A 17,842-nucleotide genomic window follows, 5' to 3' on the forward strand; every position below is an offset into this window, starting at 1 on the left:
AGTATACTCATAATTGAGAACTTATACAAGTTTATATTATCCCTGGTAATCATAGATCCCCATGTGGCTATTTATCATCCATCATATTGCAATATCAACTACAACCTCATCGACCATCTATTACTGCACTAAGTTTTAAAAACTGTGCAAAGGTTTTGAAATCAGGTCCACAATTTCAAACCTTTAGTTTTATGCGATTGCGAAGCTCCAAAAATGGTGACTGGAAAAATTCAAATAGCAATTAAATCACAGTCCACCTTCACTTGTGCGGTTTTAAATTCCCTCCGCAGTCATTCATATTTTCAAAAATGTATCAGACAGGTTCCTGGTGTTTAACAATCTTTAAAATGTTAAAACTAAGCTACTATCTAAAGAGCTGACACATATAAAGGAGTCACAGAACCAGTCAATTTGACAATGACAGGTAGAAATGCACGTGACAACTTCTATCCTCTGTTCTGTCCGACTCAAACAACACTTGCCTAGATGAGTGTAGCTCTAACAACACAATAAACCTGCCAATCAGGACAAAGCAACCCACTTGATTGGTACCACGTCCACAAACCGCCACTGCATCAGTCAGAACAGCAATGTGTACACCTAAGAAAGATGCACTGCAGAAAAATCACCAAAAATGCACAGACAGCACCTTGTAAACCATGACCACTACCATTATAAAAGTTATAAGGACAGCTGATAATGGGAACACCACCATATGCAAGTTGACCTCTAAGTCAACCACCATGACATGGAAACATGGTCATTTCTTCATTGTTGCAGCTGGGTAGGGAATTCCAGGATTGTGACTCTGTTTGGATCTAGATAGAACACAATGATTGCAGCAGTTCAAGGTGCAGCTCACCACCACCTTCAAAAAGTGACTAGGGATGGATTATAAATACAGGTCCAATCAGTGATACCAACATCCCACAAGTGAATTAAAAGAAAAATTAAAAGCCCAGACATGCATATGTTAAAAGGAAAAGAAAAGTAAATTAAAATAGGTTTTAGTGCAAAATGAACTGATTATCCTAACCTTTTAAAACGTATGAATTAAGTTGATATATTCTTGGAATTTGGTTATTTAAAAAAACTTCAGACACAAGTTAGGTGTCTCAATACAACCAGCTTTCTGAAGGCAAGCAGCCAGAAAGAAATGTAACAAGACACCAAATGATTAGAAAGAATATTTCTAATTGTTAATCCATTGAACCTTTAAATCTCCAACCCTTCCATATCAGTTAATAAAGACAGCAATTCAAATTTGTCATACAATTCAGAATTTAATTTGCTAAAGAAATCATTTGATTTACTTTATGACCAAGTATTTCTAAGGTTCTAATTATTCTAGGCTCTTAACTGAAACAATTAAAAACTGGTCAAATTCTTATTAGTGAAAACATACATAACCTTTCCCATCACTCCTAAAATAATAAGCTGATTATGTTTAACTAACAACTTTTGTTAAGGCAAATTGTATTTTGGAAAGCCACATTTTAAATTTCAAATTCTATTTTAGTTACCCTTGAAAAACTGCACCAGCATAATTTGAACAAATTATCTTTTATACTTTGATCACAGCAGTGATTATAGCAACATCAAGAAGCCAGAAACAGCCCTCTATAGAAGCATGGATGTACTTAAGGATGTTATACTGATAGTATTTTTCAAATGCTATGATTTGAACCAAAGCATTCAAGCATCTCATTTACATTAGCCATACAAGGAAGCCAAAGTTGGATCTCTCCCTATTCTGCAATTCTACTATGTGCATGTAGCCCTTCCAGTTTTTTTTTTGGGGGGGGGGGGGGCACACGAAGCTCCACTCAAGCTAATCAGAAAATCAAAGTGTCTAAGAAAACCAGTTTCTGTTGAACTACCGGCCCTCCAGCAACCAAACTACAGAATTTTTGGTACTTGACAAAGTAAATTTCAAAACATTGCATAATGGAATGACACTTCACACATTTGTCCATAAAGAAAACTCAACTGGACCATACCTAAGTGTTGCTCACTGCAATTATGGCCTAATTGTGACACAACTGCTTGTTTTTAAACAACACAAGTTATTATAACAGAGGAATATTTTTAACAGAAGAGACCAATTCAAGAAGAATCTGGACACATTCAGAACTTCAAAAGGCAGTACACATTTTTAACCTGATAGATTGAACTATCAGGAAACATTTTATTTGAACTATACCTTAAGTATTCTAATTATGGATTTATCGGACATTCAAAAATAATTTGACAAGCAATGAAAAAATTAATGTTAACACTTTTTCAACTCATGCCTCATTTCAGGCCACTAACATTGAAAATTGAAGCAAAGTCTACTCACTACAGAACATTAAAAATAAGGAACCACATTATTTATAGATAACGACATGTGAAGCTGGATGAACACAGCAGGCCAAGCAGCATCTCAGGAGCACAAAAGCTCTGATCACATTATTTATACCTAATTAGACAAACATGAGAACCATATTTCAAAGTGATAGCCCCAGCTCCAATGGACACACACACACACAGAGCACCCTCTGGATGAAAAAGATGAGCCTTAGGTCTCTTTTATACCTTTATAACTATGCCCTCTAGTTTTGAGTTTCTCTACCCTGGCAAAAAAAAACCTTGGCTATTCATCCCATCCCACATCTCTGACTCTATAACTGGTACCACAAACTGTCACTGCAAAAATGAGAGTGGAGAAGCTCTGCTGACACTGGTGCAGAACTATCTGCCCTCTTCAGTATAATAACCTTACATGTGCCTCAAGGATTCTGGACTCCAGAAAGCCAATTAAGCTATTTGGGGATATTAGTTGAGGGTTAAACATTTGCCACAATGCAGGGAGAGAGATCTTCCCACCCCATCCTGCAACACTTACGTCAAAGAATTCTTTACATTCAGCCCAGAATTCACGTGGAAGTCTGATTTTAGGTTTCATGTGAAAAATGTGGCACATCCACCTAAAACAGGGTTGGTGTTTAATATCGCACTGACAGGTAATAAATCACAATAAAAATTCTCATGTGGAATTTCACTCAAGCGTATCAACTTCGTCAAAGAGTGGTACAACAAGTGCATATCAAAAGATCTAAAATAAAAGAAGCATTTGCCCTTGCTTACAAATATTTATTGCCCAAATCAAAAATCACTGGAACAGCAGTGTTATTGTTGCACCTTGTATGACATTGTTGCTCGAGTTTCCCCACATTTGAAAAGTAGTGCATAGCAAAGGTTTTCAACTGCTGGAACAGAAAACACCAGTGCAATGTAAATTAATTCCGTTTACTTATTTTGAGCATCTGATTCACAAAGCCAAGCACAAATAGGCATAAGAATCTTTTTGGAAAACTAAAATCCTAACCTTAAGATACATAGATAATAGGAACTGCAGACGCTGCAGAATCTGAGATAACAAAGTGTGGAGCTGGATGAACACAGCAGGCCAAGCAGTATCCCAGGAGCACAAAAGCTGACGTTTCGGGCCTAGACACTTCATCAGGGGAAAAAAAAACCTTTTTTTCTGTTACAGACTACAAACACAAGGAAGTAGAACCAGATATCCACAAATGAAGACCAGTACTGTAGTTTGCCAATGAGTTGAAATGAATTCCTTTGAGGTATTCTGTCTGCAACCCCATATTTTAGTTACTGATGTACATCCAGTAGACTGTCATCTTAAGTAATAGCTTGAATGCATTTTGTTTAATTGTGTCAGTAAGCTCATTCAAACTGTGGGAAGTGCAATATTGTATTTCCCAGGTGTTGAAAATATTTTGAGCCCCCAATTAACTATGCACTGATGTTAACAGCAACTTCAGAATTTCATGCAAGAACATTTATTTGGTAATAACAGATTTGGCTAATGGTACATTGCTATCAAATCAGCAAGGTTAGGTGACAGTAATTAAAGAATTCACTGCTCCTCTATTTAGATTAGATTAATGCCAAGTTCCAGCAATATCATATTTCTGACTTTAACAGAATCCTATTCACATAATAAGCCATCCTGACTTTAATCCAGCTCCTTGCCTGACAAGTTCAGTATACTTCATAATACAAACCATAACTATGGTACTGAATCTGAAACTATGACTATTTTTCACCTTGACAGCCTCACAACTGCAACTATCTGTGTAACATCTTGCTTTACAGATCACGATGTGGGAGATTTTCCAAAAGCCTCAAAAACACGATGACATTCAACCGCTAGAATTCTTATAAGTTACACTTCACATTATTGCTTCACAATAAACTAATTTTGCATGTCACCCATGAAACTAACTGTGGATACGACGGATGTGGAATAAAACAGTCGGAAAAACAACTATAAGTCTCACGGTCTCTGCACAAACTTAGCTGTAGTAGTAATCTGCATTATAAAGGAGGAGTCTTCCCGCTGTCCATACTCGGGAACTGCACAACAGGTCACAACTGGCGCACGTGCTGAGATTAAAAACAGTGATACTTTCACAATGATCTCTGTTCAGCGAGATGTTGTGAAGCACCATTTTGCAAGTCAACTTACACACGGAACATATAAAACAAGAGAGCAAATAAAAACAACGCCCATATATACGGGAGCTAGAACTGAGTGAAATACAAATTTGTCTACAATACAATAATCCACAACTCCCAACACCCCAGGCAAAAAAAATTCAGGCTCTCTAGCGCCACCCTCCTACTGGAGTTGGTTGTTGCCGAGATCGTGCCCAACCCAGAGAGAAACACAACAAAATGGCTGCCTCGCCAGTCACGTGATCTTTTGTACACCGAGGGGGTAAAAATAATATCTTTCGTAGACAAGGAACAATATCCTTCTCGCCCACCCGCTCAGCGGGGTGAAAAATCAACGGGATAGGACCTTCGATTGTTTCAAAATAACAAAAAGAAACAAGGAGGGCGGCCTCCCTCCCGAGCGGAGGAATAAAGTGTGGGTGGTTCCGGGGCCCGTCTCTCCGTTTCCGCGGCCCGGCCCCATGTTTGGGAGGAAGCGAGCGAGAGCCGTGTAATGGCGGCCGCGCAACCTGCGCACACAGGCAACACCTCCCGCCACCAACTACCAGCCCACCACTAACACCCCCCCTCCCCCGAGGCCACAAAACACGTCCGAATAAAATGATTTTTAAAACTCCTTTCGTCAAAAAAAGACGGGCATGTTTTTTAAAAAAACAACCAAACCCGCCCCGTGTGCACCTACCGATTCCTCCTCCTTCTCCATCCCCGTGGGCATCTGGGGCACCGCTCGGTTGATGGAGGCATATTCGTGCAGATCCGGCAAATCCTCGCACCGATACACGGGCAGAGGTTTCGATGCATCGAGCGCCCTTGCCCGAAACGACAGTTTGCTCATTATTCTCGGCTCTCCCTCGGTTTGTATGTGCGTGTTCGCGGCGGATTAGAAACCCAAACACCACCGCGGGAGAGAGAGAGAGAGAAAGAGGGGAGGGGAAGGAGAGAGGGAGGGAGGGAGGTTGTAGTTGGAAGGAAAATATAAATATATATATATATAAAATGCGTTTTTTTTAGTCGCCGATGAAATGTTGACGCCTACACCCAGTAAAACCTACACGGAGCCTCCCGAAACCTATCATGGATGAAAGATTGGAGATCCTAGTTCCATTCCGTGAAGAAAAAACGGGGGTTGGAAACGGAAGAAAGGCGGTTTTTCCCCCGGTCCGTTTAGGTTCCTTTTGTCGACTTCAATACGCCATGGCCAACATGGCGGTCATTAAAGTCCAGCCATCCCACAATGCACAGCAACAGGGACGAGGCTCGGCCGAGCTGCGCGCGCAACGGCCCACAACCCCCCCCCCCCACTTCAACCGGCCGGCGGTCGGTTAGTGCGGGAGGAGAATGTTGCTGCTCCGCTGGGCACCCGGCACTAACGGCTGCCTTGGATTTCTACCGGGTTGTTTTTCTCCCCCCCCGCCTAGCAGCGAGTCAAGCAGCCCACCCCCTCCCTTTTGCAGGATATGCTGTATAAAACCTCATCTCCCATTCTCCTCCCACCCTTTTGAAAATGTTTTCGAATTCTCCTCCCCCGCTCCCACCCGGTTAATATTTGTGTTTTCGGCTCCACGGAAAACAAAACTTCGCTTTCAGTCCGAGCCTGCGTTTCTTGGCTCCTCTTTTTGAAAGAAATGCACAAGTCGTTATCACAACGATTGACTATTGTCTTTTCGTTTCCCTTCCAAGTTTTTTTTCCATCGTTTCTGTTCGCTTCCTAATTCAACTACGCCACAACATGGATACCCTCAGTCACAACAACTTTACAAGAAGCTGTTGGAAACGGCGCCCTCTACAACACGAAGTGCCAGCGTTTGGTTTTTTTTAAATGGTCTGCTGGGAAAAGGGGAATGTCACATGTCTCATAATAATAACTACAGTTCAAAACTCAATGGGCAGGTTGTAATCTGTCACAGGGTATTGCGCAATTCGGCGTAAACAATTGCAAAGCTTCCTGCTAGTCTTGATTGTTTGTACTGCACAGAGACAGTAAGGCTACTTGTCGAATCAAAAAGATGTTCAAGGCAAATCTGGCAATGTATATGACACCGTGAATCAAATCAAACAATTCAATGCCCATAAAACGGGATTTCGGTTTTTGAATTCATCCGAGCACGAAGTTTGACCATTTTTAAACTTAATTATTATTCTGAAACAGTATGTCACCATGCACAATTAGGCAAATTGACGTTTCAACAAAAATCTAAATGCCACTCGGTGATTTACTATTGTTTATGACATTTAAAGGCAGAGGTAGGTAGATTCTTGTTAAGCAAAAGGGGTGAAAGGTTAGTGGATAGATTGTAGATTGAATGGTAAAGCAGGTTCAAGGGGCTGAAGGGCCTGCACCTAGTTTGGTTGTAATGATTCCACACCAATTCAACGTTTCCAAAACAAAAAAACCAAACATTAACTCATGTTGTGAAGTACAGAATTTAACTACATTTTTGTTACAACACCAAATCAAACTTTTATATTTAAAGTCATTAAAAGACATCAATAAATTGTGATTTGCTGGTGAAAAATTATAAACTTCAAAGTGTGGTACATCAGACATGCAGACAGCTGAATCTTCAGTTTTAATTTAACCTACATACAACTAATGAAATTTCCCACGTCTGTTCTGGAAATCAGTAATGAACGTCAATAGAGTTTTATCAGATTGAATTGATACACAAGTATACTGAATATTTAATTTCCATTTGTTCCAATTTTTCATTTACAAGCTAATCTTATTTTGCAGTTTGTTATCTAGTAACTCTCAATAGGTTGTACTATTTTTGCAATGAGCTTATGCTGCCAATGTGCTTTATATATAAATATAGAAAACAGCGTTTTACTGACATTCAAATGATTGAATCACTTGACGGATTACATTGTTTAATGCACCAGCAGTTTACAGTCAGCGACAAATTGATGGAAGGGATCATCAATAGCACTATCTAGCAGCACTTATGTTCCAATAATCTACTCGCCAATAAGAATTTGGGCCCTGCCAGGAATTGAATTCCAGATTTAGTTAGTCTTTGTCAAACACAGAACAAGAGCTGAATTTCAGATGAGAGATGAGTGTGACTGGCCTTTATATGCAGGCAGGACTTGACCAACATGACACCAGGGCCTTAACAAAAAACTGCAGTCAGTCAACAGGAATCAGGGACAAAACTATCCAATAATTGGAGTTACATTTGCAGAAAGGAAGATGATTGTAGTTCTGGAAATCAACCATCTCAGTCCCAGCACATCACTACAGAATCACAACTGTTACTGTGCAGAAAGAGAGCATTCAGCCTGTTGTGCCAGTGTCTGATTTCTTAATGAGAAACTCAGCCATTTCCCTGTAATCTCACATTTTCTTTTTGGAATATAATCCAAATCACTCTTTAAAGCCTTAATTGAAGTTTGTCTCAATCTCTGTCTCCACCACAATCTCAGTCAGCATTTTCCAGATATTAAATCACTCAATACAGAAACAAAATCCTTTCATCACCAATGTACATTTCTAGTTACCAGAAAGCTGTGCCCTCTCTTTTGTTACACAATGGCAAGTGTTCCCTTCATCAGTTGTGTCCAGTCTCCGTATTTGAAAATCTCTATCCATCTACCTCTTAACATTCAAGAAAAGCCATACAACTGTCTGCAATAAACTTTAGTTCCTCATGCTTGGAACCATTTTGCAAATGTTTTTTGTAGCTATACCAACATCTTCACATCATTCTTAAAGAATTGGTCACAATACTCCAGTTGAGGCCAAACCAATGTGTTATAGAAGTTTAACATAGTTTTACTTTTGTGCTCCATGGTCCTGTAAATAAAGCCTAGGATACTGTTGTTTATTAAGAGTTCTCAAAACGGTCGTGCCACCTTCAATGACTTGTGCATATCTCTTAGGTCCTATAGGTAATTTGGAACTGTATCCTTTATTTTGTTCTGTCTCTATGCTCTTCCTGCCAAAATGAATTAGACTTGACTTCACTGCATTAAATTTCATCTGCCAACTTTCTGGCCATTGCAACAACCTATTTTTGTACTTTTGAAGTTCAATTTTATTCTCTTCAATGTTCATAATACTTCCAAACAACATTAATGATCAGAATGAAGGAATGGAGGGCATTATGTCATCTGCAAGCTTAGCAATAAAGATAGGTGTAGGGTTAGGCCACATTGAGGAAGCAGGAAGGCTGCAGAAGGACTTGGATAAGCTAGCAGTGGACAAAGAAGTGGTAGATGAAATATAATGTGAGAAAGTGTGAGGTCTTGTACTTTGGTAAGAAGAAGAGGCATAAACTATTTCTCTTAATTTTAACACGCAAGTTCAGGTGGCAGTTAGGAAGCCAAATGCAAAGTTAGCATTTATTTATTTCAAGAGGGCTTGAAAACAAAGCAAACAGGAATAAACTGCTAAGGCTCAACCACATTTGGAATATTGAGGGCAGTTATGGGCTCTGTGTCTTAAGGAAGGATTTGCTGGCCTTGGAGAGGGTCCAAAGGAGGTTCACAAGCATGATCCTGGGGAATGGAGGGCTAATCTCAAGAGGAACAGTTGAGGACTCTAGGTCTGTACTCTGGGGGTTTAGTAGGCTGTGGCGGAGGTGGGGGGGGGGGAGAGGAGATGTCAATGAAACTGAAAAGAATATTAAGAGACCTAGATAGAATGGTCGTAGAGAGGGTGTTTCTAGAATCACAAAATCGCCACACACCAATCCCCTGTTCAGCATCCCAACCAGACCCATCCCCCTCTACTAGGGCCCAAGGGCATAGCATCATAGACAAGACAACCCTTTAGAATGTAATGAGGAGGAGTTTCTCAGCCAAAGGATGATAAATCTGTGGAATTCATAACAGCTTTCAGTGGCAGGGGCCAAGTCACTGTGTGCATTTAAGACAGAGATAGAGAGATTTTTGATTAGTAAGTAGATTGAGGGGAGAGGGAGGAGAATGGAATTGAGAAACATATCAGCTACGATAAAATGGCAAAGGCAACCCAAATGGACCATATGGCTGAATTGTCCTCCTATATCTTTATGGTCTGATACACACACCTTGAGAATTCTGCCATAAATCTTCCTGCAGTCAGAAAAACATCCACTGAACACTATCTCCCATCACTCAGCCATTTTCAGAACCATGTATTTTTGTCCCTTTTATTCCAAGTGCTGAAACTTTGTTCATAAAAATTTGTTGTGTGGCACTGTGTTAAATGACTGCACACCCACTTGTGCCACATCAACAGCATTATCCTCATTGACCAGCTCAATTAACTCTTCAAAAGACAAACGTAAGTATTAGTTAAGCAAAGCTATCCTTTAACAAACTATGCTGGAATTTTTTAATTAATCCAGATTTCCCAAGAGACTTTTGTCTTGAATTATTGTTTCAGAAGCTTTGCCATCAGCGTTGTTATAGGACTCGCATATCGTTGCTAAACTCATCTTTACATTTAAAAGAAATGTTGCAATTCTCCAGTTCTCTGATAATCACCTGAGTCAAAGAAAGATCGTAAAATTATAGTCAATGCCTCCAATTTCTATTCTCACCATCTCTGGTGTCCTTGGATCTCTCTTATTCAGTCCTGAAGCCTAACCAACTGTAAATAAAAAGACTGACTCCACTGCCTCCTGTTCATCGATTTCAAACTAAGTATTTGAATTATCTCCTTTCACCACGACCTGGACAGTATTTCTTCTTTTGGTAAAGACTGACATTAAATTTCCAGGCATAAATCCCCTTTTTGGGCTCTGATTGGTCCCATCCTGGTTCTACCAACCACCCTTTCACTATTAATATTTGTATACCTACAGAAGATTTCAGAATTTATTTCCATCAACTTGCAGTCTCTCCATACAATCAAGATCTCCTCAGGGCAGAAGAGATTATGAGAGAGTTTCAGTGGGAGAGAGATCTGTAGACACGACCATCTTCAGCTGCATCAACGGCTTTCCTACCATGAGGTTAATAAGTGGGTAGGATCATTGATGATTGCAGTGTTCAGTTCTGCGTCAGATACTCATCAGTTCAGGCTGACTGGTGCCAAGTAACTAACATTCATGGTTCACAAATACCAGGCTATGGACACATTGAAAAAAAAAGAAAAATTTAACCATCTCCCCTCAGCGTTCAATGGCATCATGATAACCTAACTTCCCCATTAGCAGAGATAATGGGAACGGCAGATGCTGGAGAATCCAAGACAACAAAGTGTGGAGCTGGATGAACACAGCAGGCCAAGCAGCATCTCAGGAGCACAAAAGCTGACGTTTCGGGCCTAGACCCTTCATCAGAGAGGGGGATGGGGAGAGGGTTCTGGAATAAATTGGGAGAGAGGGGGAGGCGGACTGAAGATGGATAGAGGAGAAGATAGGTGGAGAGTAGAGTATACGTGGGAAGGTGGGGAGGGGATAGGTCAGTCCGGGGAGGATGGACAGGTCAAGGAGGTGGGATGAGGTTAGTAGGTGGGAAATGGAGGTGCGGCTTGTGGTGGGAGGAGGGGAGGAAGAGAAGGTGAGAGGAAGAACAGGTTAGGGAGGCGGACACCACAAGAGAGTTGCAGTGGGAGAGAGATTCCCTGAGGTTGGTCCAGAGGGAGGAGGGTAACTTCTTCAGGTTAGGCATCCCTGGAAGAGGCTACGCAGTGGAGGTTAAAATAGTATCAGAGATAATGGGAACTGATGATGCTGGAGACATCCAAGACAACAAAGTGTGGAGCTGGATGAACACAGCAGGCCAAGCAGCATCTCAGCAGCACAAAAGCTGACGTTTCGGGCCTAGACCCTTCATCAGAGAGGTCATTTTCATCACCCTCTGTGAGGGGTCTAGGCCCGAAACATCAGCTTTTGTGCTCCTGAGATGCTGCTTGGCCTGCTGTATTCATCCAGCTCCACACTTTGATATCTTGGATTCCCCATTAACATACCCCTTGGGTTGGGGGAGAAGAGAAAGTGAGAGAGCGCAAAAGGAAAGAGAGCAAGGGCAAGAGAAAAGCATCACTGAACAGAAACATAACTGGACCAGTCATACACTTTAGGTTAATATTAGCATATTCTTTTAACATACTTTTCAACCTCCAGCAGCACCCCCCCAACGTCTTTGTTTGGGTCTTGATGATTTTGCTGTCAACAAAGCAGACTCTCTTTCTCCTTATCACACCCATCATTTGCACCTATTTTACATTTTAATGTCACCTTTAACACCATTAGTATTCCCTTTCTGTTTTGTTCTGTTCTAATTACTCTTCCTTCTCCCCTCTGTCAATTGCACTAAAGACACTATTTCCCAACTGCTGTCAGTTTTGACCAGTCATATCCAACTCAGAATATTTCTTTCTTTCTTTCTTTCTTTCCACAGATATTACCAGACCTGCTGAGCTTCAACATTTTCTGAACACAAAATTTCTAGCATCTGCAGTATTTTGCTTTTAATTTTACACAAACACAAATGTAGGTCGATAATGTCATTCTGCAGGAACTCACTAAACACTTTCTATTATTTACAAGCCATATGTTAAGAGAGCAATGCAAAGTGCACCAACTGTCTGGATAAATGAAGCTCAAAAAGAACCAAGGCATCAGGACACCAACCACAACAAAACAACCAATGTGAATGGCATTCCATCTTTTTTCCCTTCTTAGGCAGTATTTCAACACCAAAAAAAAAAGGACAGTCTCTCACCACGGAATTATGGATCCTGAGAAGCCTAAATAGGCCCACATTGAATCCACCCACCCTGCTGCAAGTAGCGGTGTGTGGAATGCTCAGGTTCAGACACACTCCCTCCACTAATTAAAAGGCCAAAATAACCGTAGATGCTGTAAACCAGGAACAAAAAAAAAGAAGCTGCTGTAAAAGCTCAACAGGTCTGGCAGCATCTGTGAAGAAAAATAAATGGAAGGGTCACCAGACCCAAAACATTAACTGATTTCTTTTCCTTCACAGATGCTGCCAGACCTGCTGAGCTTTTCCAGCACCTTCTGTTTTTGCACATTCCCTCCGCCGTTTGTGCGTGGCCTCTACCTGGGCTTTTAGGAGATGTTCCAGATTATTGGCACCTTCACAAATACTTCTTCTCTGGTCTGGATGATCCAAGACAAGAGATTCACCTGATTTAGTGGGAGATGTTATATTTTTTCAATGAAGCTTTCAGGGGACTCAGGCTATTTGCTCTGCTCTCCTGGGGACTGTCTGACAAGATGAAACTCAGAATAGAGAGCAGGCCAAGCAGGATCTTAGGGGCAGAAAAGCTGACGTTTCGGGCTGAGACCCTTCATCAAAAATGGGGGAGGGGCGTTCTGAAATAAATAGGGAGAGAGAGGAAGGAGGATCGAAGATGGATAGAGGAAAAGATAGGTAGACAGAAGACATTTTGGCACTAACCTCCAGACATTGGAAAGGAGAAATTTGACAGCTTTGGCAGGAAGGTTGGCAGGGTTGTTTCCTGTGTCCACGTTGATGTCAGGCAGCTTGTCCAAGTCACTTTGTGTTTTTTGAGACTTGCGAGCAATTGTTACATTAGAGGCCATTTCGAAGGGCAGTTAAGAGTAAACCAGATTGTTGTGTCTGGAGTCACCTGTAAGCCAGACCAGGTCAAGTTGGCAGATTTCCTTTTTCTAAAAAACATTAGCGAAACAGATGAGATTTTTTCTGACAATTTATACTGAGTCACCTGGTGATGGATTGAAGTTGCTTATTTAGAGCAGCTCCAAATAAGCAACTTCAATCCATTTGGAGCTGCTCTAAATAGGCAACTTCAATCCATCACCAGGTGACTCAGTATAAATTGTCAGAAAAAATCTCATCTGTTTCGCTAATGTTTTTTAGAAAAAGGAAATCTGCCAACTTGACCTGGTCTGGCTTACAGGTGACTCCAGACACAACAATCTGGTTTACTCTTAACTGCCCTTCGAAATGGCCTCTAATGTAACAATTGCTCGCAAGTCTCAAAAAACACAAAAAGTGACTTGGACAAGCTGCCTGACATCAACGTGGACACAGGAAACAACCCTGCCTACCTTCCTGCCAAAGCTGTCAAATTTCTCCTTTCCAATGTCTGGAGGTTAGTGCCAAAATAGTCGATCAATAGACCAATATGGGTTTGTTCACAGAAAAGAACCTTGAAGTCAATGTCCCAGACACCAACATTCCTGAGTTTTCCTGTCCCACCAGCAGAACAGACCAAGAGGGGGCAGGACAGAGATGTACAGTGGGATGATTCATCATTGACCTTGATCTGATCCCATGAGACTTCATGGGGTCCAAACAGTGGCCAAAGTAATTTCTTGCCAATTACAATGTACCACCTGCCATCAGCTGATGGATCATTTATCTATGCTGAACTCCACTTGGTGTAAGCACAGAGTCTGACAAATGCACCGAGTATGCTTTAGGTGGTGGATTTCATGTCCACCTTCAGGAGTGGCTCAGTAGCACCATGACTGACCAAACTACTCAAGTCCTAAAGGACACCATTGCTAGGCTGGATCTGTGAGGTGGTGACAGAACAAAGGGGGTAACATACTTGACTTCATCCTTGCCAATTTGCCTACCACAAATGCAGCAGTCTACAACAGCATCATTAAGAGTGACCTCTGCGCAGTTCTTGGGGAGATAAAGTATTGCCTTCACATTAAGAATACCCTCTATCATGCTGTGGGGAACAATCACCATGCTAAAATGGAACAAACTTCAAACAGATGTAGCAACTCAAGACAGGGCATCCATTAGGCTTTTGTGGGCTATCTACAGCAGAACCATCAACTTGATGACCGGACATATCGCGCGCCCCCCTCTACCAGTAAAGTCATGCCCAAGGGTTCAAATCTGGTTCAATACAGTGTGCAGGAGGGCATAATTTAAAATTAGGTGCCAAATAGGGCTATTTGCATGCCAAACAGCATAAGCATCAAGTGACAGACTGAACAGAATGATTTCACAACCAACAGACCAGATCTAAGCTCCAAAGTTCTGTTACATTGGGTTATAAAAAAGGTAGTGGGCAATCAACTTAAGAGCTCCACAAACATCCCATCTTCAATAATGGGGTAGCCCAACACATCAGTACAAAAGTTAAAGCTGAAGTATTCACAACAACCTTCAGCCAGAATTACAAAGTGGTTGATCCATCTCAGCCTCCTCCAGAAGTCGCCAGCATCACAGTTACCAGTCTTCAGCAATTCAATTCACTCCACGCAATATTAAGGTTGGAAACACTGGCTACTGCAAAGGCTATGGGTCCTAACAACATTCTGGCAACAGTATCGAAGACTTATACTCCAGAACCTGCTGCTTCCATAGCCAAGCTGTTCTAGTACAATTATAAACACTAGCATCAACCCCAAAATGTGGAAAATTGACCTACTGCGTACTGTACGCAAAAAGCAGGACAAATCCAACCAGGCCTATTACCACCCTATCAGACTACTGTTGATCATCAGTAAAGGCGATGGAAAGTGTCATCAACAGTGCTACCAAGCAGCACCTGCTCAGCAATAACCAGCTCAGGTGACACCCAGTTTGGGTTCTGCCAGGGCCACTCAGCTCCTGCCCTCATTACAGCCTTGGATCAAACATGGGCAAAAGAGCTGAATTCCAGAGGCAAGGGGAGAGTCACAGCCCTTTACAACAATTGACCAGCGTACATGAAGAAATCCTAACAAAACTGGAATCAATGGAAATCGGGCGGAACTCTCCCCTGGTTACAATCAAAGCAGGCTCATCGGGAGACAGACTCGCAACAAGCACAATTGTCATCTCAATTCCAGGACATCACTGTAGGAGTTCCTCAGGGTAGTGTCCTCAGCTCATCATTTTCAGCTACTTCAGGTGATCTTTTTCCATCATAAAAATGTCAGAAGTGAGGCATGTGCTAATTACTGCACAACGTTCAGCAACATTCACGACTTCTCAAACATGGACTGCAGCAGTGTAAATGCAGCAATGTTGCACAGTATCCGAGCTTGGGCTGAAAAATGGCAAATTATCATTTGTGCCACACAATGGGAAGCAATAATTCCTAACAGGACAGAATCTAACCAACATCCCTTGAAATTCAATAGTACTATCACTACCAAATTCTCCACAGTGACATCCTGAGGGCTTACCATCGACAAGAAATTGAACTGGACTAGCCACGTGAATACTGTGGCTATGCGTGCAGGTCAGACGCTAGAAATATGCCAGTGAATAATTCACCTCCTGGCACACAAAGTTTGTCAACCCATCTACAAGGCACTCCCCACTTGCGTGGATGGATGCAGTTCCAACAATGCTCATGGCTTGACACCATCCAGAACAAAGCAGGCCATTTAAGTGGCACCATATCCATAAAAATTCACTCCCTGCACCACCAATGCTCAGTAGAGGGGCTACAAGATGCACTGCAAAAAATTTCCAAGGCTCCTTAAAAAGTACCTTCCAACACACAAACATTATCATGTAGAAGGATAACAGCAGATACACGGGAACACCACCACATACAACTTGCCCTCCAAGCTACTCCCCAATCTTTGGAAATTGCAACAGTTCCTCAGGGCTGTGTCCTAGGCCAACCAACTTCAAATGCTTCAACGACCATCCAAATAGTTGGAACGGGGGATGTTCATTGATGATTGCACAGTGCTCAGCATTACTTGCAACACCTCAGATATTGAATTAGGAAGGTACGGGTCAATTTCCAGATTTGGTCAGATTAAGTGATAAGTGACATTCTTGATACAAAAGTACCAGGAGTGACCATTTTGCACAGGGGAAAATCCAACCATTGTCCCTGAAATACAACAGCATTATCATTGCTGAATCCCCCATTACCATATCCTTGGGATTACAATGCATGAAAAAAAACTGAACTGGAGAAGCCATATAAATACTGTGGTTATTAGAGCGGGTCAGAAGCTAGGAATTCTGTGACAAGTAACTCACCTAGTGACTCCTCAAAGCCCGTCCACCAACCACAAGGTACAATTCAGGAATGTGATGGAATATTCCTCACTTGCCTGGATGGGTGCACAACACTCCAGGTTTGACAGCATCCAGGACAAAACAACAAGGATGCTTCAGTAACATTTTCAGCATTCAATCCCTCTGCTCATTGAGGCAGGGTTGTGGCAGTGTGTATTATCTACAAGATGTGCTATAACAACCCACTAAAGGACATTTAAAGCAGCACCTATAGCAGTGCAGGTTCAAAGCTCCTTGAAAGTGTAGTCTTGAACCTTGAAAGGTAGACAGGATGGTGAAGGCAGCGTTTGGTATGCTTGCCTTTATTGGTCAGAGCATTCAGTATAAGAGTTGAGAGGTCATGTTGCAGCTGTACAGGATATTGGTTCGGCCACTATTAGAGTACTGTCTGCAATTCTGGACTCCCTACTATAGGAAAGATGTTGTGAAACTTGAAAAGGGTTCAAAAAAAGATTTACAAAAGGATGTTGCCAGGGTTGGCATGCTTGAGCGTAGGGAGAGACTGAATAGGCTGGGACAGAGGCTGAGGGGGTAACCTTATATAGAGGTTTATAAAATAATGAAGGGCACAGAGAGGGTGAATAGGCAAGTTCTTCTCCTCAGGGTGGGGGAGTCCAAAACTACTACATGGCATAGTTTTAAGGTGAGAGGGGAAAGATTTAAAAAGGGACCCAAGGGGCAACTTTTTCACTCAGAGGATGGTGTGTGTATGGAATAAGCTGCCAGAGGAAGTGGAGGAGGCTGGTACAATCAAAACATTTAAAAAGGGATCTGGATGGGTATATGAATCAGGAAGACTTAGAGGGAGGAGCATAGCAGGTCAGAAAGCATCAGAGGAGCAGCTAAGTCAACATTTTGGGCAGAAGCTCTTCATCAGGACAGGAAGAACAAACTTCAAGATGGGTATCCTTAGAAGATACTTCAGAGTGTTGGTTTTCAATGACTTGGAGACAATTAGGGCCGCAGATGCTAGAAGCCAGAGTCTATAGATGAGAGGCTGAAAAGGGACAGCAGGTCAGACAGTATCCAAAAAAACAGATAAGTCAACTATTCGGGCCAAACCCCTTCATCAGGGCAAAGGTTCCCTGCCTAAAACATTGATTTAACTGGTCCTTGGATGCAGCCTGTCCTGCGCTTTTCTAGCCTCACACCTACAAACTCTGGCTTCCAGCATCTGCAGGCCTTATCTCTCTCAACCCTGGAGACATAATGGGCCATAGGCTGGCAAATGTGACTAGATTTATTTAAGGCATCTGATCAGCAAGGACAAGTTGAACTGAAAGAGCTGTACAGCAGAGAAACAAGCCTATGACTTTCTAAACCTGTAACCTCCACTACCTGGATGGGCAAGAATAACAGATGGTGGTGTTTCCATTTA

The 17,842-nt window shown here is 41.9% G+C and overlaps 1 protein-coding gene across 4 annotated transcripts in view; it reads right to left on the minus strand.

The window, feature by feature from the left end:
- The window catches only part of LOC125466789 (enhancer of polycomb homolog 1-like), a 221,869-nt gene that overhangs the window by 115,112 nt on the left and 88,915 nt on the right, over positions 1–17,842 (minus strand). The window contains exon 1 of one of the 4 annotated variants that reach the window (XM_048561818.2): positions 5,207–5,433. The exons of the other annotated variants lie outside the window; for them this stretch is intronic. Coding sequence (XP_048417775.1) covers positions 5,207–5,359 — 153 coding nt within the window. The 5' untranslated portion in view covers positions 5,360–5,433. Of the gene's footprint in view, positions 1–5,206; positions 5,434–17,842 lie in introns of those variants that run through there. 4 annotated transcript variants of the gene reach the window in all.

The sequence above is a fragment of the Stegostoma tigrinum genome, chromosome 2 (genome assembly GCF_030684315.1).
Source record: "Stegostoma tigrinum isolate sSteTig4 chromosome 2, sSteTig4.hap1, whole genome shotgun sequence".
NCBI lineage: Eukaryota > Metazoa > Chordata > Chondrichthyes > Orectolobiformes > Stegostomatidae > Stegostoma > Stegostoma tigrinum.